The sequence below is a fragment of the Rana temporaria genome, chromosome 5 (genome assembly GCF_905171775.1).
Source record: "Rana temporaria chromosome 5, aRanTem1.1, whole genome shotgun sequence".
NCBI classification, from domain to species: domain Eukaryota; kingdom Metazoa; phylum Chordata; class Amphibia; order Anura; family Ranidae; genus Rana; species Rana temporaria.
The window spans coordinates 165,162,807-165,189,371 of NC_053493.1; the positions used below are offsets into that span (position 1 = coordinate 165,162,807).

The 26,565-nt window shown below is 39.8% G+C and overlaps 1 protein-coding gene across 1 annotated transcript in view; it reads left to right on the plus strand.

Moving 5' to 3' along the window:
* The first annotated feature begins 6,630 nt into the window (after positions 1-6,630).
* RAMP3 (receptor activity modifying protein 3) overlaps positions 6,631-26,565 on the plus strand; it is a 259,527-nt gene continuing 239,592 nt past the window's right edge. The window contains exon 1 of the mRNA XM_040353331.1: positions 6,631-7,264. Within this exon, the coding sequence (XP_040209265.1) occupies positions 7,213-7,264 (52 nt within the window). The 5' untranslated portion in view covers positions 6,631-7,212. The remainder of the gene's footprint in view (positions 7,265-26,565) is intronic.

Sequence of the window (26,565 nt, forward strand, 5' to 3'; positions counted from 1 at the left end):
ATACTAAGTCGTGTGCTCTTTACATAACTCTCCCAAACCCTAATCACCCTGTGTAGCACAGATTTCCCCTACTGTCCTGGTTTCCCCCCCTTCTTCCCCCCACATCGCTTCTGGCTTCCCTCCTCTCCCCTTCCGCCGTCTGTTGCTGAGGGGATGCTTTAGGATGAGTGGGGAAAGGAGACGGTAAATATGTAATTTACTGGCCCCTTCCCTTTCTGAATAAACATCGTAAGTGATTGGTAGCGCGTGTTTGATCTTTGGGGTGCACACCCTAATGCAATAGGCTGCGCCCACCTGATCTGGTTCAGGAATCTCAACAAACATTCCCAATTATGTGGAAAACTGAATGATCACATATCTGGGGATCCAGGAACCAGGCAATTTGGGTATGCTTTATGCTTGTAATTACCTGCCACTTCTAAAATCTTTACATTAAAGATCTTAAATAGTGGGAAAAAATATGTTTCGAAGGGCTGCAATTCTAAAAATGACTGTCCTTCATAGAGTACTGTATTTGCTGCAAGCTATCCCTCTCAGAATCCCTTCTGCCTGTTCTACGTCATTACTGAAACTTTTTAGCACATACGTTTGGAAGAATGCTACTCCAAGAATTAATTTAGCAATGCTTTTTCCAAGTATAAAGGAGGCATTGGTCTCCTAAATGTAAGCCTCTACTATAAGGCTTGTCATTTGACCAGACTTGTGGATTGACATGCCCATGTTAACTGCGAACTGACGGCACAGAAACACATTTGGCAGATTTATCCACGTCTCCCAGATGTGGCACAAAGTTGAGCACTATGGGGTCTTATAGGAACACTTCTCTCATGAGACACAAGAATATGGTCAAAGTAAAAACCTAAACTGTTTAAAAAATACCTCTAGATTTAGCAATGTGGCAGCCTTCCTTCACTTTACTCCTTTACTCACTTTTTCATTTTCTACTTTCCCTCTTTCCCCGCCTCTCTCCTTTTTTTTCTTTCCTCTTTTCATTCTTTTTCCCTTATTTTCTCTCCTTTTCCTTCTTTCTTCCATTTTCCAGTTCTAATACTTTAGCTAATTCCATATATAGGATTTTATGGTAGTTATCACCAACACCTTTGTAGCGCTGCGTTAAGAATTTCTCCCTAGCTACAGTACATCACAATACTTTACAATAGATCAGCAGAGAAACATCTATACATTATTGTCCGATTGGCCTAGCAGCTACAGACCCCCCCCACCCCTCTGCTGAAATCCCCCTTGCCAGTATGGTCCCCTCCTCCAAATAGTCCATACCCCCAAATCCCTTCCCAGCACAAGCTTTTATCCCCCCCAAATGTCTTCTCTTAGCATAAATGTTCACCCCGACTCCCTCCTCACAAGTCACAATGGCCACCAAAACAATTCCACTCTCTGTCCTTGAACATACCAGACCTCATAATTGATGCAGCGAGTAAGGGAATTCCTCCCATGATCCTACTTGACTTGTGTCATGTGACATATCAGAGCTGAAGAGGGAAACCCCCCAGCTCTGTATTCTATTAACTTTCAGCATGGTAGGGTGAGATGTTGGCAGCTGCAGTGGCGGACAGCCATGGCATTAGTACCTGGGGCACCCAACAGCGATGCCATTGTACTCAATAATAAACATGTGTGCATACTGTATATGTAGGACACAGCAGCCATGCTAAAGCGGTCATCACCAAACCACAGTCTGCAGTATTCCAAGGAATGCCCCTCTCAAAGAGAAAGTCCTGCATACAGGGTGTTCTCATTACAAGCCATGGTGTGGGAAATGCTGTGTGCTGAGTGGCAGCAGGTGCCAGGTGCTGGTTACACAAATTGAGCATTTTTATTTACTCTGACCTTGACTGATGCAGGAATATTTTTTAGATGAATCGATGTAGAGGATTTTTTTACAGGCTTGGGGACATTCTTTCGTTTTATATACACAGTAGTGTTTAATACTGCCATTTACCCCTGATGCAGTGCCTTTTTTTTCACTTCAACTCATCCCTGCTGCAGGGGATTTTTTTAATTATTAACAATGTAGGGGCATTTTTACTTACACTGACCTTCAATGCCAAGGCCTTTCTTTTATACTGCTACAATGTGCCAGACATTGAACTTGCCCTTTGAAAAAGGTTAAGCACCTTTGTTTAATGTAGCTTTGCAAACCAGTGACTAAAGGGCACTCTCATCAAGGACATAGATCAACTGCTAATGGACCTGAAAGGATATGCAAAAGTAAGGCAGTGACTGTAAAGCAAAAAAGGGTTAAAAGGTGTAAAACGTGATAGAATAACACTGCAATAGATTTCTGATATACTAAACATTAGCACCAGTGAGAAGAATAAGTGTCTGCAACTAGTACAGGTGAAGGCACTGATTTCCAGTTGATGAGCACACGTCTAAAAAAAATACTTGGTCTTGTAATGGTGAATGATGTGAGCATTAGTACTGATGGGTGAATAAAAATGGGTGAATAAAAAGCAGCAGGGTGGCTACTAATGAAAGCTTAGAGCAGCCCATAATAATAATAATAATAATAACAGTGTTTGACTACGTGTCCTTAATAATTGGTAACAATTATGGCTAGTACATACCCAGATTGTATATTCCCAGTACATTTATTCATTATTGGTATTAATATAGCACTGCCAATTTACACAGTGCTTTAAATATACAGTATATTTTACATTAACATCAGTCCCTCAACGAGCTTACACTCTAAGGTACCTAATTCACCTTCATAAACACACACATATACTATGGCCAATTTTGACAGGAGCCAATTAAACTCCCACACTCTTTGGACTATTAGAGGAAAGTGGAACCCCAGAGGAAACCACTCAAACACATGGAGAATATTCAAACTCCAGGCAGATATTGACATGATTGGGATTCGAATCAATGACCTTCAAACCATTCCTTATTTTAAGTTTGATGTAAAGTCACCGGTAGAAGCGAAGGTGAAAAATAAGCAGCAATGTGCCAACTAATGAGTGCTGTGAGTAGCACATACTGGAGTATAGACATTAGTGAATATTGCAATGTTCATAACTGGCAGCTAGTGTCTGATCATACAAGCTGTACTGATTTACTTTTAGATGGGTAAAAAGGTACAGTGAAAGAATGGAGTGTTACAAGACAGCAAGAGAAAGTCCACCACATATCACCCCACAATGACAATGGAATGATCAGCCACAAGTGAGAATCCTTGCTTTGAGTGAATTATTATCTTCGTAGTCAAAACTTTAATACTAATCAATTTGTGCGTGTCTATTAATCACATTTATAAAAGTTATATATTTGTCATATTTGTTTATTGAAATTTCACAAGTCAGGGAACAGGTTCAAAAGCGATACAGGTATATACAATAGTAAGGTACAGTATAACATTATAATATGACAAAAAAAAAGTTATATATTTGATACTATAAAAATTATTCAGTAAATGTTTAATTTGCAACATAGTTTGTGTGCACCTAAAGTACTTTTTCCCATTCAGTGGATTTGAAAATAAAAATGTTACATGAACATTTTCATACAATTTAACACGCAATGTGAGCGTACCCCTACTGATATTCTATCCATTATACCCAAAGACCCTATTACGTAGTCACTCCTCTTATCAGGAGGTTACCGCCGTAGCCAGAAACGTGCATATAAAAATTAGGGTGATATCCCACAGGAAAAAAACAAGAATGGAGTACCACCGGGGATATAAGGGGCTACTATAGGCAGTACGGACAATATTAAGGGTCAAAAAGTTTATTAAATAGTACAAAATGTATTACTTGGGTAAATAAATTACAACATGCTACTACCATTAGCTAATACTAAAAACCAACTGCTAATTGCCGGCAAGTGTTGCACCAACAGAGTTGGTGCAGACAAATAACACACAAAAAAACATAGACCACCATAGACAACAAATAACCAAAAACAGTCCGGACGCCAAGTTACCCGCACTTGCTGGGGTTCCCGCATGGTAAAACACTGTGTTGCTCAATTAAATAATCATAATGAAATATTAGGAACAACCAGCATGTGCGTCCCCGCGGGAAAAAAAATCGAGGAATAAGGATTGTGTAATGAAGGGCTAGATGATCGTGCCTGATTGCTGATAGATCTAATCCTATAGTAATTATGGAAGTGCCAGGGATCTGCAGTTATCCTGAATCTGTGATATCTCAGAAGTTTGCAATAATCGGACAGTCCTGTGTATGAGCTATTCAAAGAGGAAACGTCTCTCTATAGTCATTGTTGGCTTCAACTGCTCCAATACAATTGCCTCTGTTAAATATAGATCACAGAGAGATCAGCAAAGTGCCTGAGCTGAGATGAACATCTTGATTTAATCAGTATAAGAGATGCTGAAAGATATTCAGTGACACTACGTACAAAGTCCTCGTAGCTGTATACTGAGCAGTTCGTAGGTACTATAACAACAGCTTAATCACAGAAAAGTGTTAACCACCTTACCACCTCCGTAGATTAGGAGATTGTGATATACGGACTTATCTTCTACCTTCAGATTGAAGTATACCCCATGTCCCGGCGTCTGTGATGTCCAGATACACCTCTACTGGGGAATGGATAGGTAGGTTGCCGAGCCGTAAGTTATATGCTGTGCTTCTCAGATAGCTAGCATTATTTCCTTCCACATGTCAGGCACACACTGTCGCACGATATCGTGTAAAGCCAATCCTCTTCATATCACCCGCTAGGTCGGGGAATGACTTCTGCGGCGTCTCGGTACTGCGTGATGTCAACGTGTTTCGCAACGTGTATCGCGTAGCTTCGTCTGGCCAGACGAAGCTACGCGATACATGTTGCGAAACGCATTGACGTCACGCAGTACCGAGGCGAGGATTGGCTTTACACCTACTGAATGCAGGTTATGGTGAAAATAATAGTAGTAATAATAATAATATTAATAATAGAAAATAATAGTAAAAATAATAATAGTAACAATATTAGCTCAGCTTACTTAACCTCCCTGGCGGTATGATTATTTCAGAAAAAAGGTGCTGAAAGTGGTACCATTATTTGCAAGGAAATTTGGCGTTTTATTCTGTAGGCCTGTAATTCTTAGGAATAACTCATTTATAGCCAACACATATCTGTATGTTAGATAATGAGTATTACTTTGTCTCCTACTGTTACGATGCATTGTGTACTATATGCTATTGTAATGCATTATTTTGTTTGATTGAAAAATATCAATAAAAAACTATTGAAATAAATAAAAAAAAGGAATAACTCATTTAAATCTGACCAAACAAAAGTCTAGTGGGCATCCAGTTTATGCCATTTTTTTAAAACAAAATTATAAATTATAATATAATAAATAATTATAAATAATTATAACAAATAATAATATAATTAAAATAAAAATTATTCAATAATGTAATCAACTCAAAATCACTGAAATTTGCTCAGTTGCAGAATTGTCGCTGTCATTACTTTTATTTTTTTTATGACGAATTTCCCCACAAATCACTATCGCACAATTCTGCAAGTGATTATAATTTATTATCGCTGTTTTCTAGCTGCTCTAAAACCATTTTTGACATAAAGGGGCACTTTTGGTTGCTATTGACAATCTACAGTTTGCAGGCAGAAAGAACAGTTTTTATTATATAAAAGTACATGTAGGACACCGCTCAGACCACTAGGGACAAGGGGGGTGTGTATTTTTTACATACAGTACTGTAATCTATAAGATTACAGTATACTGTATGTAAGGTGTTTGTTTACCTTTTTGAATTTTGCGCCGTTCTCCGATCCCGTGCGTCGTAACGTCGCAGGGAACGGAGATCGGCGGCACAGGAGGACACTGTGTGAATTGAGCGAGGTCCCGCTCGCTCACACAGCGCGGTGGCATCGCTGGATCCAGGGACAAGGTAAGTAAACCATGCCTGTGGATTCAGCGAGGCGAGCCCGAGTCTGACTCGGGGTTACCGATCGTAACCCAAAAATCTCACACCGAGTCAGACTCTGGAATACCGCCACGGGGGTTAATCAGCGCCTATATTTTCAAAATTCTTTGTATATAACAAACAAGCACATTTTATGAGTCTTTTATCATTAGAAATACAGTAAAACCTTGGTTTGCAAGCATAATTCTTTAAAGAAACATGCTTGTAATCCAAAGCACTTGTATATCAAAGCATTTTTTTTAAAGAGGAGAGGCACCTCTAAGTGTAGCAATAAGTTGCTAAATGTTGTACCTTCATTAAATGTAACCATATTGCTACACTTAGAGGCTCCTCTCTTCTTTTTTATACTCCGTTGTGACATGACGCTACTCTTATATCAAGACATCGCTTGTATATCAAGGCAAAATGTATTAAAACATTTTGCTTGTCTTGCAAAATGCTCTCAAACCAAGTTACTCTCAAACCAAGGTTTTACTGTATGTTATTAGTGTATATGTACCATAATTATTTAAAACATTTTGAAATGTTTATTTTCAATGAGAAATATACTATAATCCCTTTTTAAAACATTTGTATTAGAAAAAAACACAAACACAGTTGACGTATGGATGGCTAAAATGCTACAACGTTATTAAAGCAATCACATGCAGTCTTGATGCTGCTGATGCTGGGCTGAGGAAGGAAGGAGGTGTGTCGAGGGGGTGGTGAGCGCAGACAAGGGGCTTCTCCCAAGGCTGTTTCGTGCTCTTAATGTTTATTGTAACAGCAGTCACAGAAAACCAGCAGCAGCTTATTTGGCTATTGTAGCTAACTTCTTAGTTCAAAAAAGACAAAAGAACACTGACATCAAGAGGAAAGGAACCAGTAAATGGAAAAATCTACATCATGGTACTGTAGCTGATCTATACAGAGCTGCTAACAAAGAATCCAAATCACAATAAAATCAAGACGGAAATACAAGTACTGTACTGGCTTTTTTTAATATATCAAGTCGATTGCCTGTAGCGTGGAGGAAATTGTGCTCTTTTGCTATTTTTTTAAGTAGTTATTTTTAGCATCAATTTGATGTTAATTGGAGTTTGACTGGAGCTAAAGGGATATCAGAGCTTGTCAGTATTTGCCTGCATCTCCTTGGTCAGTGTTGTATTTACTGAGAATGAAGTTTATCCTTGTGATGTGAATTATACTTTCCCATGAAGCCTCCGGCCATCCTATGAACCCATGCTCACTTGTCTCAGATGTTTTAAACCTTTTGAATTGACTAATATTACAGCAGCTCGGAATGGATAAATATGTCTTGTCTCTTTTACAACTTTTCTTGTCTGTGGTTTGTGGTAAGTAACATGATTGTATGTCAGTAGATCGCTAGACAATGGGCAGACTTTCATTGTGTGTGAGAAGTTGTATCTCAGCTTGTGTCAGACTTGTAATGAAAAGCCACTGATTAGGTAGTCGGGTTTAAAAGGGCTGCTTTTGTATAATAACATATCTGCTTTAACTGTACATTGTGCTGTATTAACAAAGTAAAACCATTTGTAGCTACGACTATTGTAAAGTCTTTTGATATTGTAAGGGAGGATGTGTACAATGCATGGCCAGTATAAATAAACAGAACATGTTCCTTACTGATAGCATTGTTAGTCAAGAACAGGATGATGTGATATGGCAGTGACCTGGAGTTGAGTATAATGGCATTGTTGTGGTTGAGGATCTTGAAGTATATTAAATTGTACTTCAGTAAGATTACACTTGTTTATAAAGTGGCAGCATGCTGAAAATACAAGTGATAGGGCAATTCAAATGACAGGAAACTGTGATTTTCTTGCTTAAAAGTAATTAATGAACTCTGATTTGATCATCTTGGGAAAAAAAGGCATACAAGGTCACATACTGCAAATATTCAATTATGGGGAGTATGCATTCATAGTTTTTTGGATAAACAACACTATTTTCTAAGTAAGAATTTTACTAATATGCACTGACAGTATAAAATACTAAAAGGGGTGTGGAGCAAGATAAAAGAGCATCACTTCTTAACAACCAAGTTATGGGATTTTTTATAGAACTTTATAACATATATATTATAATAAGATTTTCTTGGTAAACTTGCAACAATTAGTTTATACTGTATGGATAATCATAGCAGATAACCCAGAAACACCAAAAATAGTCGAAATTATTTCGTTGATAAAGAAGTAAAATTGGGATTAGATGATTATGTTGCTAGGTACATTTTATGTTATGCATGGTTACTTAAAGGAGTTTCCCATTTTCAAAACAGTAAAACTCTTTATCTCCGGAGTCATGAACATAAAGTGCTCATCATTTGTTGGCTTCCTACTGGTAGGGAGTAAGCCAACTTTAAGCATACTTTGGAAATTCAGTACACTCAGTATCCGGTGCCTTAGATTTTGCTTGAAAAAATTACAGGAAAATTGGAAAACCCCAATAATACCATAAATATCCAGATGTGTCCTCATTGTTGATTTTCTACTTAGAAACATTTAAGTACAAAGGTTGAATTAGCGAATAGTTAATGGTACATTAAAGTCAAAATAATAGTTCCCTTTCTTATCTAGGCATTGTTCAATCCAATCAACTCCACTTCCTTTGTTTTTATTCTGGTGAAATTGAAACACACCTGCAAACAATGGTGTAACACACTTCAGACTACTTCCTGCTGTTCATACACAGAAAGCTTAAAGGATAAGTTCAAATTGAATACATAAATGCACATCTTTTTGCAGGTAAAAAAAGGGGAGTTAATACATTTTTTACACTGCAGCCTTTTAAAACATTGTACCCAGGATCAGCAGATGACAGGTGCAATTTCAGGATCCTGCAGACCTTCAGTCAGCTGTCTTCCCATCCCTCCCGTACAGGCCGAAAATTACTGAATTGCATGAATAATCAATGAACTACGAGAGTGCTGGTGCATTCAGCAGTGCCTTCACAAGTTAATTGAGAACTACAAGCTGTCTGCCGTGGCAGAGGATGGTACTTGCAGTTCATTTATTCACAGGAAACTTTGAATGAATGATGTGGCTCTGTAAACTTTACTTTTGTGAGCTCATGCACACTGGTCATTTAGACCTGGTACATGAGAGCCCAGGTTTTGGTGCCATCAAACGACACGGGCACACCATCCAGTCCCACTGCCAACAGCCTGTAAAACACCATTTTTGTTTCAGTGACAAAGGTCAGTAGTACAGTACAAATAGAAATGGTGACTCTCCCTAACAGGGAAAAAAAAACTGAGAAGGGTTCTAGCTCTGACCTACTCTATCCAAAAATAAAACTAGGGTTTTGCTTAGAGATATATGTTAATGTAAAAATATTAGTACTGAGGGTGTTTTCACTTTTCACAACCACCAACCAGAGTCAAAGAAGTTTAATTGGGACTGGTGTTTAGGTTTGGAGTCTGCTTTAATGCAGGGTTTGCAGCAAACTTTACCTGTTCTTTTTACACTGAACAGGTGAACCGAACTTCCAGATTTGGCCTATTCTCCTGTGCAAAATCTCTGGCTGCTGCTGCAGCTGGAAGTCAGTCTTTTAATGACTTGGGGCCAGATTCACAAATGAGATACGACAGCGTTTCTCCTGATACGCCGTAGTATCTCTGTTTCTATCTATGCGACTGATTCATAGAATCAGTTACGCATAGATATCCCTAAGATCCGACAGGTGTAATTGTTTTACACTGTTGGATCTTAGGATGCAGTACCGCGGCCGCCGCTGGGGGGAGTTCACGTCGTAAACCAGCGTCGGGTATGAAAATTAGGAGTTACGGCGGATCCACGATGGATTTTCGTGGTCGCTACGTCGCCGCTAGTCTAGTTTCCCGTCGCAAAGTTAGTCGTTTTTTTTGGTGCCCTAACTTTAGTCAGCAAGCGTATTGCTGTCTAAAGTATGGCCGTCGTTCCCGCGTCGAAATTCAAAATTTAACGTCGTTTGCGTAAGCCGTCCGGGAATACGGAAGTACGCTACGCGCGTTGCCGTTCAAAAAAATGACGTCACGGCGCGCAAAGCACGGCGGGAGTTAAGAAACGGAGCATGCGCAGTAGGTCCGGCACGGGAGCGCGGCTAATTTAAATGGCACACGCCCATTTAAATTGGCCCGCCTTGCGCCGGCGTAGTTTTCATCGCAAGTGCTTGGTGAATCAGGCACTTGCAATGAAAAATTGCGGCGGTGTAATGTATCTAGGATTCTATCTGGCCCAGTATTACCACCACCACTAAACTTCCAACTGTGTGGACCCTAAGCATCTTTGGTTTCTAGGACATGAAGGGGCCGATCAGAATATGTGGCAGCTAGGATGTTGGTGAACGCACATCATTTGTTGTTATGATGCAAAAAAAAAATAGGATGCAGGGTCAGTTTCCAAAATCCATACCAAACCTATACCCTAGATAGGGGTCTAGTGTGGATTTTAGGGGAGACCCCATACAAAAAGACAAAAGTATATGATCCCCCTAAATCTAAACCAGGCCCTTATATGAGCTTGTAATGTGCATCCCCCCTTCCTGAAATATACCATACCAGGCAACATGCTGTCAACATGAGCCCCGGGCAAAGCACGTTGTCCCCATGTTGATGGTGACTAGGGCCTTTTACCATATTCCTGGCAAAATGAATGCAGGAGTCTGCTGGGGGAATGTATCTGAGCTTGGAAACCCCCATTAAAAAAAGTTCCCTCCCTATGTTGAGGACATGTGACCTTGTATAGTTCAGGAGGGGAACTGCACATTTGCTGCTTCCTCTTTCCTGGCCACCCAGGATACCTTCTCAGATAACGGCCTGGTATGGATTTTGGGGGACCCCATGTCATTAGGTCCTCTTAAAATGCATACCAGATCTTAATCTAGTATAAAAGAAAAAGAAAAAATGTGGCACTCCTAAACTCGCATAACATTATGCATGTTGCAATCAAATCAAGTCAGAAAAAATCATTAGTATATTTATATGATATAAAAAAGTCCCAAAATTAGTCCAAATGTCAGTTTTAGGATCAGTGTCTAAAGGTGACCAGACACGTAGGCTACACAAGGGAACTGAGACCAAACAAAGGATATATATATATTAAAGTGATATTTATTTACAGTGAAACACAGCAAACAACGAACACAGTAAACGCAGCACACAGTAAACGTGAACATAAACAAACCCTAAAAGACAAATAACAAAATAACCTAAATACTAACTAAATACAAAAACTATCTAAAGGACAAGGGTACAGGGAATGCAAGGAAGTGGGATCTCAACAGAGTACTAGAATAGAAGCAAGGCAGGGGGTGCAGGAACAAGGCAGATAGGAACAAACTGGATCAGGCACAGGCAGAAAGAAGGGGACCAGAATCGTGACACGCTGGGGGATGGGAGGAGAAGCCTTAAGTAGCCACCAGGCAGCTGAACACCAATTAGCCTGATTGCAATAGCCTGCTGGGTCCTGGGAGACACCTTCTGGTGGACATTGTAACTGCAGCAAACAGCCCGAAGTGGGATAGTGCCACCAGCAGGTGAACTTAATCCTAACAGTCAGCCATTAAGTTAAAGATGATCCATGTGGACAGTGGGTCAAATGATCAGAATCTGAGGAGTGATCAGCGTATGGCACATTAGGAGGTAATACTTCCCATAGTATCTCACACTTATGCCGTGTACAGACGATCGAACATTCCGACAACAAAACCGTGGATTTTTTCCGATGGATGTTGGCTTAAACTTATCTTGCATACACACAGTCACACAAATGTTGTCGGAAATTGCAAACGTCAAGAACGCGGTGAAGTACGACACACACGACGAGCAGGGAAAAATTAAGTTCAATAGCCAGTGCGGCTCTTCTGCTTGATTCCGAGCATGCGTGGAATTTTGTGCATCGAAATTGTGTATTTCTTGTTGTCAGAAAATTTGAGAACCAGCTCTCAAATTTTTGTTGTCGGAAACTCTGACAGCAAATGTCCGATGGAGCCTACACACGGTGGGAATTTCCGACAACAAGCTCCCATCGAACATTTGTTGTCGGGAATTCCGAGCGTGTGTATGCGGCATTAGGATCAGGGTGGAACTAATAACTCCAGGCAACATGAAAGAAAAAGCAAGGGTGCAGGAATGTATTAGTATTGTGCATTCTTTATTAAATCAAAACAATGTATTCACTTACATAAAAACAGGCACAGATCAGCATGCAAAAACACTAGAGATAGCAGCATGAGAGCTGGCTGGGCCATGCTGAACACAGAGGGATCCAAAGCCTGATCCGCCAAGCATAGGTATGAGCACAACTCATACAGTAACTGCCATTTACCAGTTTCCAAAGCACATGGGCCAAGCAGCAAAGATGGGTGGGGTTCTAAACTGCAATGCATTTCCGCTCTTCACAAGCCTTTGTGAAACCTAGGATAGGGGGCTGGTATGAATGTTGAGGAGAATCCTGGTTGTTTTATTAACAAACAAAGCAAAGTAGAAAATGTAATTTGACAGCATCTTAAATGGTATTTTTCTCTTTGTGACATGGACAATTTGTGATGCTTTTGAACATGTTTGTCAAAACACAGACTGAACCCAAGCAGTTGTGCCCAACACTACTGGTGATGCAGGAAGTAGAGACAAGGAAGCTGGCATAGGTTTTAGGGATTAAGGGCCAGATTCAGGTACAAATACGTTACGCTGCGGTGGCGTAACGTATCCCATTTACGTTACACCGCCGCAGGTTTACAGCGTAAGTGCCTGATTCACAAAGCTCTTACCTGTAAACTTGCGGCGGTGTAACGAAAATCCACTCGACGCAAGCCCGCCTAATTCAAATGGGGCAGGCACCATTTAAATTAGGCGTGTTCCCGCGCTGAACGTACTGCGCATGCTCCGTCCGTCAAATTACCCGACGTGCATTGCGCTAAATGACGTCGCAAGGACGTCATTGGTTTCGACGTTAACGTAAATGGCGTCCAGCGCCATTCACGGACGACTTATGCAAACAACGTGAATTTTTAAATTTCGACGCGGGAACGACGGCCATACTTAACATTGGCTAGGCCACCTAGAGGGCAGCCTTAGTTTTACGCGGCGTATCTCGACGGAAACAACGTAAATTTAGAGTGGCGGGTAAAGCGTACGTTCGTGAATCGCCGTAACTAGTCATTTGCCTATTCTACGCCGACCGCAATGGAATCGCCACCTAGCGGCTGGCCTAGAATTGCATCCTAAGATCCGACGGTGTAAGTCAATTACACCTGTCGGATCTTAGGGCTATCTATGCGTAACTGATTCTATGAATCAGCCGCATAGTTACGACGGGCGGATCCCAGAGATACGACGGCCTATCAGGAGATACGCCGTCGTATCTCTTTTGTGAATCTGGCCCTAAGTTCCTACTCCTTTACTTTCAATCCCGTATAAAGGGCCTATTCTTGGGAGGGGGGGGGGGGGGGGTACAGTTAACTTGGATAAAGGTACATTGTGTACATTTCTGAGTTTTAGAATAGTTACAATATTATTTAAAAAGTATTAGTAGCTCACTTTAATACTTTCACTTGTAAATGTCATTTACATTTCGTTTTTATTGTGTACTATGCTTACATGAGCATTTATCCCCTAAGTCCCCCCTAGGCTTCATATTGCATCATCTCTGAATATTTGATTAATCATAATACAACTTCCCATCCAGGGAAAAATTTGAAGTCTGTCCCTAATGGGAAAACTCACTAAAACTGTAATAAAATGAAGCTGAATAATTTAGATAGTGATCTCATATCTCATGTACTCCTTGTCACCAGAAACTCAGTGACCAGTCCATTATAACAGATTCTGAATTACATTTTACCAGTCTCTGATTGTTCCATTTTTCTAATTATAATTATATAAAAGTGATAATACTGAGAATTTTAACAAAATAGAACAGGTCCTAGATAATTTAACATGATTATAAAAATGAGTTGTATTTTTTCCATGAACGCACTGTGAATTGCTCTAGAAATGATTTATTGTTTTATGTATTCTTTCTGAAACATATTTTTGACTAAGTTACACACAATTTTGTTCATTCTAAGAAGTGACATTTCAAGTCAGCAGTAGAACTGATGTTAATCACATTTTTAGGTAACTGTCACATTATCTGGAGCAGATAATCTTTGCGGTACTGCTGAAGCAGCACTATAAATATTAGGGTACAATAGAGACCTATTTTAGCAGATGTTTTTGTAATGGAGTTTTGTAAAGAAAAAGCAATGCATTTACTAAAATGCTTATTTCAAATGCTTGTTAAAAGCAAACTTAGTATTAGTAATGCAAGTGAATGTAAGTACAAGATCATTAGTGTTTTCCTTCTGACATGCATCTGTGAAGCTTTTTTTAAGGATCTGGCAGGCAAGTGTTTGAATTTCGAAAAAGATCTTATGCACAATGTATGTTTGCATTTGTTATTGCTTTTTACATGCATCCTATTACTTCTCTTTAAAGTGGATGTAAACCCACTCTCATCTTTTCTAAACTACTGCCATAGTGCTGATCTATAAGGATATACATGCCTCCTGCATGTATCCTTACCTGTCAAATGTTTCCCCTCTGTTATAAGAACTAAAAAACTGCAGATTCTGTGGGTGGATCTGTTGTCTGGAGCTCTGTGGGTGGAGTCGTGATGTCAGTAGACTCCCTGCCCTCCTCTACACTCCCCTTGTCAACATGCATTTTTTTCCTGTGTATTCCTTACACTAAATTCTGCTATGATCACTAACATCCAGTCAAAATCCAGAAAAGTAACCACATGCCTTCAGAAAAGGAGTGGGGGTGGGAATTAAAAAATAATGCCGGGAGATAAGGGCTCCCTCCTTCACATATACTGGAGCTGCCCATTGGTCACCCCCTACTGGACCGCGGTGCAGCAACTGTTGGGCCGCCTTCTGGATGCACAGGTCCCCATGTCCTTCACATTCTTCCTCTTGGGCCTATCCCCCTTGAGAACCTCCACGCCTTGCAAAAAGTTAGATCGTCACAGCTGCCCGCTGTCTTGTAGCCCTGAACTGATAAAAAAACGCTCTCCCCCTACCCCTGAGGCTTTACACGCTAGGATCAAAGATGTGGAGCTGATGGAGAGAATGACTGCCAGGATACAAGACAGGTTGGAGGCCCACGACATTGTCTGGGAGCCATGGCACCTTCGGGAGGACCCACCGTGACTAGGTAAATTAGCTAATTCGATGATCTTCCCCTCTCCCCCTCTCTCTACCCCCCTCTCTTTTTTCATTTCCTTTCTCTCTTTTTCCATTCCTTCTTTCTTTCTCCCTCCTACTGGGAGTACCTTCATGACCCCTCCATGTTTGATGTTTTGCAGTATGATAACATATGTCGCTATGATATGGCATCCTCAACCTCAGTTATGTGTTTGCTATTGTTTAGGAGTGTGAAGACGGTCCATATCCGTTACTATCTGAATACATGTAAAAAAGGCAGACCTGTGCCTTGCCTCTTTATCTTTCCTCATGCTGTATCATGTGTTTCTGTATGTTGTAAGGAATTTTTTCCTTTTTCAATAAAATGTTATTTGAGAAAAAATAAATAAATAATGCCTGTCTCCATGCTAGTGCATGAGATATGTAAATACCTGTCACTCACAGCAAGGGGGCGGAACGGACTAAGGTTTTTCTCTGAACAATAAAAGAGGATTGCTCAGAGCTGGATTAACTCTGTGTGGCAAGACTGGGCACATATGTTAGGAAATCTTATATTGTACATTGTGACATAAAAATGTTTTTCCGGGTTTACATCCACTTTAAGTCCTTGTTACACATCAATGTGAATGCAGTAAGCATCTAAATCACATACCGCCCTTGACTTATTTCTAAATGCACATTTTAAGCATTTTTTAAGGATCTGGAAGGTAGTGTTTGAATATTGAATAGAATCTTATGGTACAATGTATGATTGCATTTTTTACTGCTTTTCACATGTATCCCATTGCTTTGATTTAGTTCACTCTTTAAATATCAGTGTGAATGCATCTCAAACACACCCAAACTGACTTTGAACTATGAAGACCTCACTTTGATTCCCAAGCCAAATGTCTGCAGCCCGGAGCACCGTATCTCAGTCACCATATGCACCCCCATTATTCTCTCCGTTAATTTCAAAAAGACAAAAGCCAGGAGTTTCTGCTGTAAATTTTTCTCTCTTGTACCCTTAAGATCTTCATCCTTTGTCACTCACACAGCTGGCATTTTCATAGCTTTTTGAACAGCTCACATATCCTCAAGTGATGATCCCCCACAGTATTCCCAAACTGCAAATAAAATTGGTGAACCAGCTCCTTGTATAGTATTGTAAAAACACACATGGTATTTATTAAAATGCACTCACAATAAAAAAGAATATGTCAATTCTTTTGGAAAATCGTATTAACTCCCTTTATTTCTCCCACCCAAATTCAGTGATAAAGGGAATATGATCACATCTATTCTTACTATATTTATTTAAAACTAATAGTTTATGTTTTTTATTTAAGGCCTCGTACAGACGACAGAACATGTCTGCTGAAACTGGTCCGCTGACCAGTTTAGGCAGACATGTTCGGTCGTGTGTACGGCCGACCGGACAGGATTCCAGCGGACATTTGTCCATCCGACCGTTTTCGAGTGGACAAATGTTTCTTAGCATGCTAAGAAACATGTCCGCTGGAATCCTGTCTGTCGGACATGTTCGGTCGTCTGTACAGACTCACCGTACATGTCCGAGCGGCCGCCATCCCTCGCATGCGTCGAATCACTTTTGTCGGATTTCTGTCTGATGGTGTGTACAACCATCAGACAGAAATCTCCGGGTGGACATGTCCGCTCAAAACGGTCCGGTGGACCGTTTTGAGCGGACAGTCCGTCCGTCTGTACGAGCCCTTACATCAACTACTTTGAATACTTTTTTTATAACATCCAGTTTATTGAGAAAAAGTAGAAGTAGCTTAAAAGGGGAGTCGCAGCTCCCAGGTATTATTCATTACAGAACAATAACATTGTAATTAAACAACATGTATTGTCACAGATGAAAGTAATACATATCATAAATGCTATTGAATGATAATCATAAGGTATAATCTAGCATAAAAACGCTTATGCATTGGGCAGAACTTCAGTATAACATGTAGAGCAAAATCCGCAAATGGAGGTACAGAAATGTAAATTAGAATTAGTTGTGAATAAGAGAAAGGGAAAAGTAGGGGTAAATAGAGTAGAATACAAGTAAAGGTAAGGAAAGAAAAGAAAGGAATCTGTCCCACAGTAAATCAAGTTGTATATAGGACTAATGGACCAAGTAACATAGAAAATCATATATTCAAATCATACATATTAGTCCCCAGTCATCAAGTCAGTATAGGCCTGTGATACTTTGAATTGGAACCCAGGTGACCAGGTCTGAGAGAATCTCTTATTGTCGTCTGTGGACTGGGCCACCGTCTCCAACATGGAGCATATCTCGGCTGTTCTGAACAGCCAATCTCGGATTGAGGGGACTCTGGAAGATTTCCAGAAGAGGGGTATGAGCGCTTTAGACACGTTCAGAAGGTGGTTAGATAATGATTTTTTAATATCTCTGAAAAGACACATCTGCAATATGCAGTAGGCAGCATGCTTTGTCAAGCTCCATCCTGGTCTCTGTGATTGTACGATCACATTACATACTTTAGTCCAGTAAGAAATTATTAAGGGACATTGCCACCATATACGTGGAGAGTGCCCTTGTCTCTGCCGCACCTCCAACAGGTGTCGGGCAATTGTGGATACCAGGCCTGTAGCTTCACGGGCGTAGCGTACCAGTGGGTATGTAATTTGTAGGCAGTTTCCTGCGTCCTGGTGCTAAGAGAACATTTATGAGTGAAAATACAAGCCCTCTTCCACTGTTTATCAGAAATCGGCACGTTTGAATGCTTTTTAAGTATTTCCTTATTGTAACCCTTTTCATAGAATTTGTTGGCCATTTCTTTACCTTCTTTTTTACACACTTCTGATTCTGTACAATTTCATCTGAGCCCATAGAATGGTCCTTTTGGGATATCGTTAAACCACCACTTGTGATGATAACAACTTTCTGCTCTCAACAGGCAATTACAGTCAGTTGGTTTACGGTAGATCCTAGTTACAAAGTCCTATCTCCTTTGATTACATTTTTAAATCTAAAAAATGTATTCCTTGTGTTTTATAAGTGTTACTAAATTCCAGGTGCCAATGTCAATTTTTCCGGGTTTTCCCTGGACTTCTTCATATTGTTATGCAATCATCAATATATCCACAGCAAAAAATCTTTTTTTTTTTTTTTCATAATCATAATGGTTGTATGGTCTGCTCTTCCCCATTCCCATAAATAAGTTGGCATATCTAGGTACATATTTGCAACCCATTGCTGATCTTTTTTTGGTTTAAAGAATTTCCAAAAAAACAAAAATAGTTATTTTTTAAAACCAATTCCACACATTCCCACTTTCATGTCCAATAAAAAGTTGTAGTATACTTTGATTTAATGTCACTTATGATTAGAAAATTCCCTTCCTGACACTCAATTTTGCTTAGTTCTTTTTTTTTTATGGCCAGTATATCTACAACCTTGTAATGTACTATGGTAATTTAAAGAGGAGCTCCACTCAAAAGGGTAAGCTCTGCTTGTCTGCCACCTCCCCCTCTCTGCTGCCACATTTGGCCCCTTTTGGGGGGGACCAGGTATCTGGCTTGACAGGTACCCGCTCCCACTTCCGACTCAGTGATCCGGAAGTTTGGCCCCTTCTCCCCCCTCCCCACAGCTGGCCCATTGAGAAAGCACAGCGCGGTTTGCACATGCACAATAGGAAACTTGCTGTGAAGCAGTAAGGCTTCACTGCCAGTTTCCCTTGGCCAAGATGGTGGCGCTGGGCACCCGAGAGCCAATTCAAGAATCAGCTCGGATGAGGACACATCTGTATGCCTGGACAAGATAAGTGCTCTAATAGTAAAAGTCAACAGCTACAGTATTTGTAGCTGCTGACTTTTATCTTTTTTTTTCGGGGGGAGGGGGACACCTCTTTAACAACATGCGGCTGTATAAGTATATCCACATACTGTACTTATTACAAAACTCTCATCATTATACTGTAAATGCTCAGTAATTGAAAAATGGATTGTTTTGTTAAAATTCTTCCACTCCTTTTTGATTACTACTTCGTTCAATCCTTCTTTTAAAAGCTTTCCCAATACATTTTTATTCTTTTTGTGGGCTCTCTAGTATTTTTCTGATTTAGTTGTTGTTTAGATTCTTCTTCAAAATACTCCTTGTCTATTATAACCAATGCCCTCACATGTGCAAATTTAATAACAATGGGGTAGATTCAGAAAGCAATTGCGTCTGCGTAACCATAGTTACGCAGCGCAATTGCTTAGTTGCGCCGGCGTATCGACTGCTCCTGATTCAGAGAGCTCCATATGCCGACTGCAGCCTAAGATATGACTGGCATAAGGCTCTTATGCCGTCGTATCGTAGGCTGCATTCTTACGCTGGCTGCTAGGTGGCGTTCCCGTAGTGGTCAGCGTAGAGTATGCAAATTGCATACTAACGCCGATTCACAACCGTACGCGCGCCCTACGTACGCAGTTTACGTCGTTTGCGTAAGGCTGCTCCTGCTATTAGCAGGGGCATCCAATGCTAAGTATACCCGTCGTTCCCGCGTCGCGATGTTTGAAAATTATGTTGTTTGCGTAAGTGAAACGCGAATGGTGCTGGACGCCATTTACGTTCACGTTGAAGCAAATGACGTCCTTGCGAAGTCATTTGCCGCAATGCACATTGGGAAAGTTTCCCGACAAAGCATGCACACTACGTTCGGCGCGGGAACGCGCCTAATTTAAATGATCCACGCCCCCTACGGGATCATTTAAATTACGCGCCCTTACGCCGGGCATTTTCAAGGAGCACCCGTGCAAATTATGTAGCTATTGCTTCATGAATGAAGCGTATCGCACGTAATTTACGGAGGCGCAGCGTTTAAACGGTACGCTGCGCCTCCGTAAGAGGGCGCAAAAGGTACCTGAATCTACCCCAATAGTTATATATCTTGTTCCAGATTTTTTAACACCTTTCTGTCTCCTTTGGTAATATTACCACAGTTATATTTCTTCCCATTTTTAAAGCCTTTAGATCTTTCAAGACAATATTTTGTGTGTTGAGTTAAAAGTAGATTTATTTCTTAAGGTGTTGTACATTTTGAACTTTGTCAATTATCACAGGGGACCACCAGAATTTCTTCAACACCAGCCCCCTAATGAATTTTTGAATGTCTATAAATATCTGAAACTTGTTAATAGTTATTTTAAAATACGTTTTTATTTTATTCTTTCATATATCTGCATTTACAGCATTCAATTATATCGCATTTCTTCATTCATTCTTATTCTATTTCATAAATACAGCCACATATCAAAAAAAGGAGAAGATCATTATACATTACCAGGGTAATGGGATAGATGTATTCAGAATTGGGGAGAGATGGTGAGAGGAGTGGGGAGAGAGAGGTCTCTTATTTACCCTCCGCCACTCTCTCGCTAAAATTGCCTGTATTTCCTTCTGAATTCTTCTTGCTGTTGGTCTTTTTTTTTTTTTATATATATTCGAGGTGTAATGTAATGTTAATAGTTGTGTGAAAATTTGATACCATTCTCCAATTCTTTGTTTCCATCCCCAGATAACTATTTTTGCTTAAAGCAGAACTCTGGACAAAAATGTTCTGTTTTCTATTTGTCTACCTTTACTGAATATGCCATCCATCTTCTTGTCAGCTCACTAGTTTCCTTGATATAGCCTGTTCTTTTTTAAATAAAACCATTAATCACTGTAGTTTCCTGTTTGTAGGAATGGTGGCTGTTATTCCTTTTATACTTCCATCCATCCCATCATTGGCACTTCCCATTTGTAGTTCTCTTCTCCAGCAAGCAGGGACGTACTTCCACCTCTGTTTGCTGTAGTGGGAGGACGGGACTGACAGACCCCCCCAACCCAGTCTGTATCACCCATGGAGGCAGTGTCCTAAAATGACAGTTTAGGAGCTTGGGATCTTTCCAGCCTCCTCTATCCCTGCGGTAGCGTATCATATGACACACAAAGAAATTAATGAGGGAAAATGTAATTCTAAAAATGACATCTGTGCAGTGTGCCTCTTAATATCCTGCCTGCTGTGAGTGTGCCGCTTCCTCTCCTTCCTTGACTGTCCTTGCGCCCAGCAGTGTTCAGCTGTCTATTTCCCTGCATGTGTCCCACTGCCTGTTTGCATGCTTCGGTCCCACTGTCTGTGTGCGCCTGTCGGTGTGCAGTTACTTGCCTGGGTCCCGTTGTCTGTATCCAGCTGTCAGAGTCCCGCTACCTGTGTCATCTTGCCTGTTGCTGGTCGGGATCTGCAGGTGCTGTTAACTGCAGGGGCGGGGTGGTGATGTCGTCTTTAGCCCGAGGAGGAAGGAATTTTCACACGCTGCATACACGTGCTTGAGGTTAGTTGCCTAAACTCAACAGTAAGTGATTGTGCTGGGGGACACTGCAAGTGTGGGAATGTGGATTGTGCTGGGGAACACTGCACGGTGATGGATGGGGGATTGTGCTCTGAAACACTGCAGGTGTGTGGGGATTGTGCTGGGGAACACTGCAGGGGTGTGTGGATTGTGCTGGTTGCAGAATGAGAGCATGTGATTTATGTTTAAGTGGGCTTGTTCACATTTACATGTACAGGCCTAGTGTACCCTTCCACATTCACTGCAATTCGTAAAGCATGATGGGAAGTGTAGTTTGATTATAGTGTAGAAAGAGGAGATGATATGATGTAATCCCTCTTGTAACAGCTCCTCCTTGACAGAATAGATGATACATTTTTTAATTACTAAGAGGACTTCCTGAAAGTTCAATTAGACTTTTCTATTCAATGGTAAGGAATTTCACAAATGTATTTACCGTTTAGTGTTTTGTGTAGGGGGTGTACTAATAGGGGATTTTTTGCCAATGCCGGAGTTCTGCTTTAAATTATACAGAGTAGTTTGACTAGCTTGACTATTTTTACTATTATTATTTTTTCAAGATTTTTTCCCCCTCCTTTTTCTTTTTACTCCCTACACCTTTCCTTATTTTATAGGTTGGCCAAAACATTCAAAAACATTATTTCTCCATTTTTTGTTGTTTCACCTGTGTCAGTGGCATGAATCTGTTCCTCCCAAGAAATCCCTCTTTCTCCCATCAATTACAGTTATCCCATTAATTCTATTGTCCATTTCTATAGCAGAGGTATCTTCCTTTTTCATTAGTCTATCCATCATTCCATATTGGGTAAAATCTCTTGTTTCCACAGTGTTCATATGCACACTGATGTGGGTGTCCATTTTTATGGTTCCATATCTGATTTCTCTGCTGGATACCACTTACTCTCACTAACCAGACAATATTTTTCTAACTCCATTTCTTTCTCTTTATACTTCTTTCCATTAATTATGTTGTGTGTTCCTTTGCAGATAGTTTTCCTGTTCAACACTACCTCCCTCTTTACTTTTATTGCCTGCCTCCACATCATCATACTCCTGTTTCACTATATTTTTCTTGTTCCAGCTATATTGTGCTCTTTTTGTATTGTCTTTTCTCTCTCTTCTGATATTTGTTTTTCTTTATCCGCTGATTGTACAGTAACTAACATCTTCCAGATCCTGGAGTGTTCTTAATTTCTCTTTTAACTCGCTAACTTTCATGCCTATTCTAACTATGTTGCTTTTATGTCCCTATATTGTCATTCTTATGGATGCTGAATGGAACCTGAAGTTTATTTTTATTTTTTTTTTCTACTGCTTTAGTTAGTAGGAAGTATGTCCCATGTCACGCAGGCTACTGGACCCTGTAAATCTTCTCTGCAGGGTTCCCAGTCCATTTCCTGGCACTGAATTTCCAGTGATGTGATATTTATAAAGCTTCAGGTCTTTGGGCTGAACTGCATTAGAGATGGTCCGATGGGAACTGCCCCCTCCTCCTCTATTAAAAGTCTTACTGTTTCCAACTTGGTTCAGTCAAAAGACCTGGAAGTCTACCACCAGGAAGAGGACCAGACACCCTGCAGTAGATTTATATAGGATTAAACAGCCTGCATGATTTGGGGCATTCTTCATTAATGATAAATTAAATCCACTAAAGCTGTAGAGAAAAGAAAAATCATATAAACTTCAGCTTTAAATCCAAAACCTACTCATCCTTTTTCCTTTAATTCTTTTTGCTTATTCGTATAAAGTTTATTACCTTTAGCAATCTCAAACACTTTGACATTACCCCCAAATATGCATATATTTCCAAAATGGTCTTATGCCACCAATTCATCTATTATAAGGTTTTCTAATATCTTAAATATTAGACATGTGCACACTGAAATATTCTGTTTCAGAATTTCGTTTTCGTCCGAAAAATGTATTTATTTAGTTACTCCCAAAATGTGTTTTTATTTATTTTCTTTCGTTAAAAAATGCATTCGTCCAAAAATTCAAATTAATTAAGGTTGAACCTGTCATTGAAGGCTTATGGTGTCTGTCGAATGTTCTAAGAAAATTTGACGGAGCAGCAAAACTGTACGACACCGCAATTCTAATGTTGTATGACACTAGTAATAATTATATTTATATATTTATAAATTATTATTACTATTCAACCAACATTCAAATTCTTATATAGCCTATGGGCCGAGCATTTGACCGGAAATGTACGATTGCGGCGTCGTACAGTTTAGCTGCTTGTCGAATCTTCTTAGAACTTTTGACAGAAACCATAAGCCTTCAAAAACAGATTCAACGTTTGTATGTTTTTTGCTGCTTCATCGAATCTTCGTCGTTCATGTCGAATGGTCTACCCCAACATTGTCTCTATAATGTCCAATCTTTTCTCTCTCTGTCGAATCTTTCCTCTCTATGTAGAATAATCTTGGACTAATAAAGTTAAGGTTAGGCACATTCGACCGCAGATTCGATAGACACAGATTGCTATTGTCAGCATCATGTCGAATCTATATCGAACTGTTGTAGCAACAAAACCAGTGTATAAATGAGAAGAGATGTGCAATATGAGTGTAGTAATATGTTGCTAAATGTTTTACTTTAATTAACTGTAACCATATTGTTATACTTAGAGGCGCCTCTCTTCTCTTTTATACCCAGTTGTGACATGGCGCTACGCTACTTGTATATTACTGTAAGACATCGCTTGTATATCAAGTCAAAATGTATTAAAAAATGTTGCTTGTCCTGCCAAATGCTCTCAAACCAAGTTACTCTCAAACCAAGGTTTTACTGTGTATATATACATATATGTGTGTATATATATATATATATATATATATATATATATATATATATATATATATATATATATACACACTGTATATATTGTATTGCTACTGAAAAGTTGCAACTCATTGTGCTGATGTTTCTCAATATATACTGTAATGCACAGTTCTCAAAGCTTTAATATAAGGACTAAGACTGACTATACACAGTTCGAATCTCGGCCGGTTCAGCAGGAACCGGCTGAGATTTGAACTATTAATGGGCAGCCTGACGGATTCTCTTGCGATTATCGCTAGTGGCTGCTATAGCCACTCGTGATAATCACTGTCTTCTCCCAGTTTGGATGGCTTCCCCTGTATGCCCCTGCCCCACTACTGGGAGAAGACAATAACCCAGCAGGAGGGATTTCCACATCAACACAATCTGACTAACCCGTGGTTGCAGGAAAGAAATTCACCCGTGAATGGCCGACCTAATATGTTTTGTTTCAGCCATGTGACAAATTTTCAGGCCTCATTAGACTGAAGATAACTGGTGTTTTTAAAAAAATAAGGATTGCTATCTTGCCGTGTTAGCTTTGTTAATTGAGCCTATATCACCAAATACATATGGCTCAATTCACAAAGCTAAAACACCATCAACATTTTAGTCACATGATTAAAATAATGATTATCCTTGTGATAAAGCTTTGTGAATTGCGCATATAGTGTTAGATTCAGATGATTATGTGTCATAGATATTACTTCTACTTACTACTTCTCAGTTGGAGCTGGACATTCTAGCTCTAGGCCTGATTGGTTGATAACAATGGTACTTACTTAAAACATAATTTGTTTTCTGAGACACAGTGGAAGCTCTCCACTTCTGCTACCACGCTGATGGCATGCCATCAGTCAAATAGCTTGCACTGTGCTACAAACATTATTTGTAATAATAAAGTTTCCTTGCCTGCTGGTCTGAAAAAAAAAAAATCCAGAGACATGTTTATGAAAAAAGAAGAAATACATTTTGCTTATAAGATTTGTATACTATAATCATATCTTTTAAAAAACAGCAATGCAATGCAGCACTTCATTAGTCACTTGTGGACATTATGTGTACTATAAGCCCCAAAAAATTGTAATCAAAGTACACAGGGGGTTTGTAGTAAGCCCTGTGCTCCTACCCACTGCCAATCCCTTGTTTGCATTTACCAGCGATTCATTTTGACAGAGTTGCTGTGTAAATACAGCAGCTGCTATAAAAAATAGACCTTTTGAAGCAGTGTTTATAAACACTGTTCATGCGTGATTCATAGATACAAAGGGTTACTTTTGTATTTGTTGTTCCATTAGACTGCAGATCAATAGGAAGAGCTTTTTTATACTGATGGTAAGGCAACCTGACAAATAAAAAAAAACTTTTTTATTTTTTTATTTAATAACACTAGTTTCCTTTTAACCCCTTATAAACCTTTATTTTACCCTAATCAGCAATATTTAACCCCTAGCCAAAGAGGGGTCCTTAGCTATTATTTTACAGATTTTTCTTCTTTTCTGGTCATATTTTGTGTCATTATAAACAGGATAAGTGAAGGAATAAAATGTATACTTTTTAATTGCAGCAAACTAACTCTATTTTATCTCTTCCTAATTAAGTTAAACTGCTAGATTAGCTTAAGTAAGAAATAATAATAACAACAAAAGTGCTAAAATTAAGCAAAGGTCTTATTTATTTATTTATAAAGATAGAAAATCACTAATAAGTACATAAACAAATCTAAATCAATATTGTAGAATAAGAGAAAAAGAACAAAGATAATACATTACTCAGAAAGTCTGTCCTGTAGGTTCTCCAGCTTGTCTGGGGCTCATCAGTCAGAGAGAATTGTAGTGCCCATGTGCTGCGGGTAATTAAAAGAGAAGTCCAGCCAAACGACTCCTATGGAACACAGCAGTGCAGTTTGTTTTGCACTCCTGTGACTCGTTTTCAGCAGAGAGCGGGCTGAAGTCTGATCTCTGCTGACTTAACAGAATTCAGTCGAGGCACTGCATCATCCCGACAATAAAGTCTGGATTGGCCAGGTGCTTGGACCAACACCCAGCTCAGCCTCTCAGTGAGCCTCTGAGAGCCTGAGCCGGCCGCCACTGCCCTCTCTAAAGCCAAGCACTCCAATGGACAAGGAGGGAGCAGAGCAGAGAGCTGTGACTGGCAGTCTACAGCTCTCTGCTCAGGGAGCTCTGAAAATTGAGCAATCGGCAGCGTTTGATCACTCGGTTCTCAGTGCAGAGGCATTTGGGGGCAAATGCAGCATCACTAAGTATGATTCCAAAATAAAAACCCTTTACTTCTCTTTTAAGTC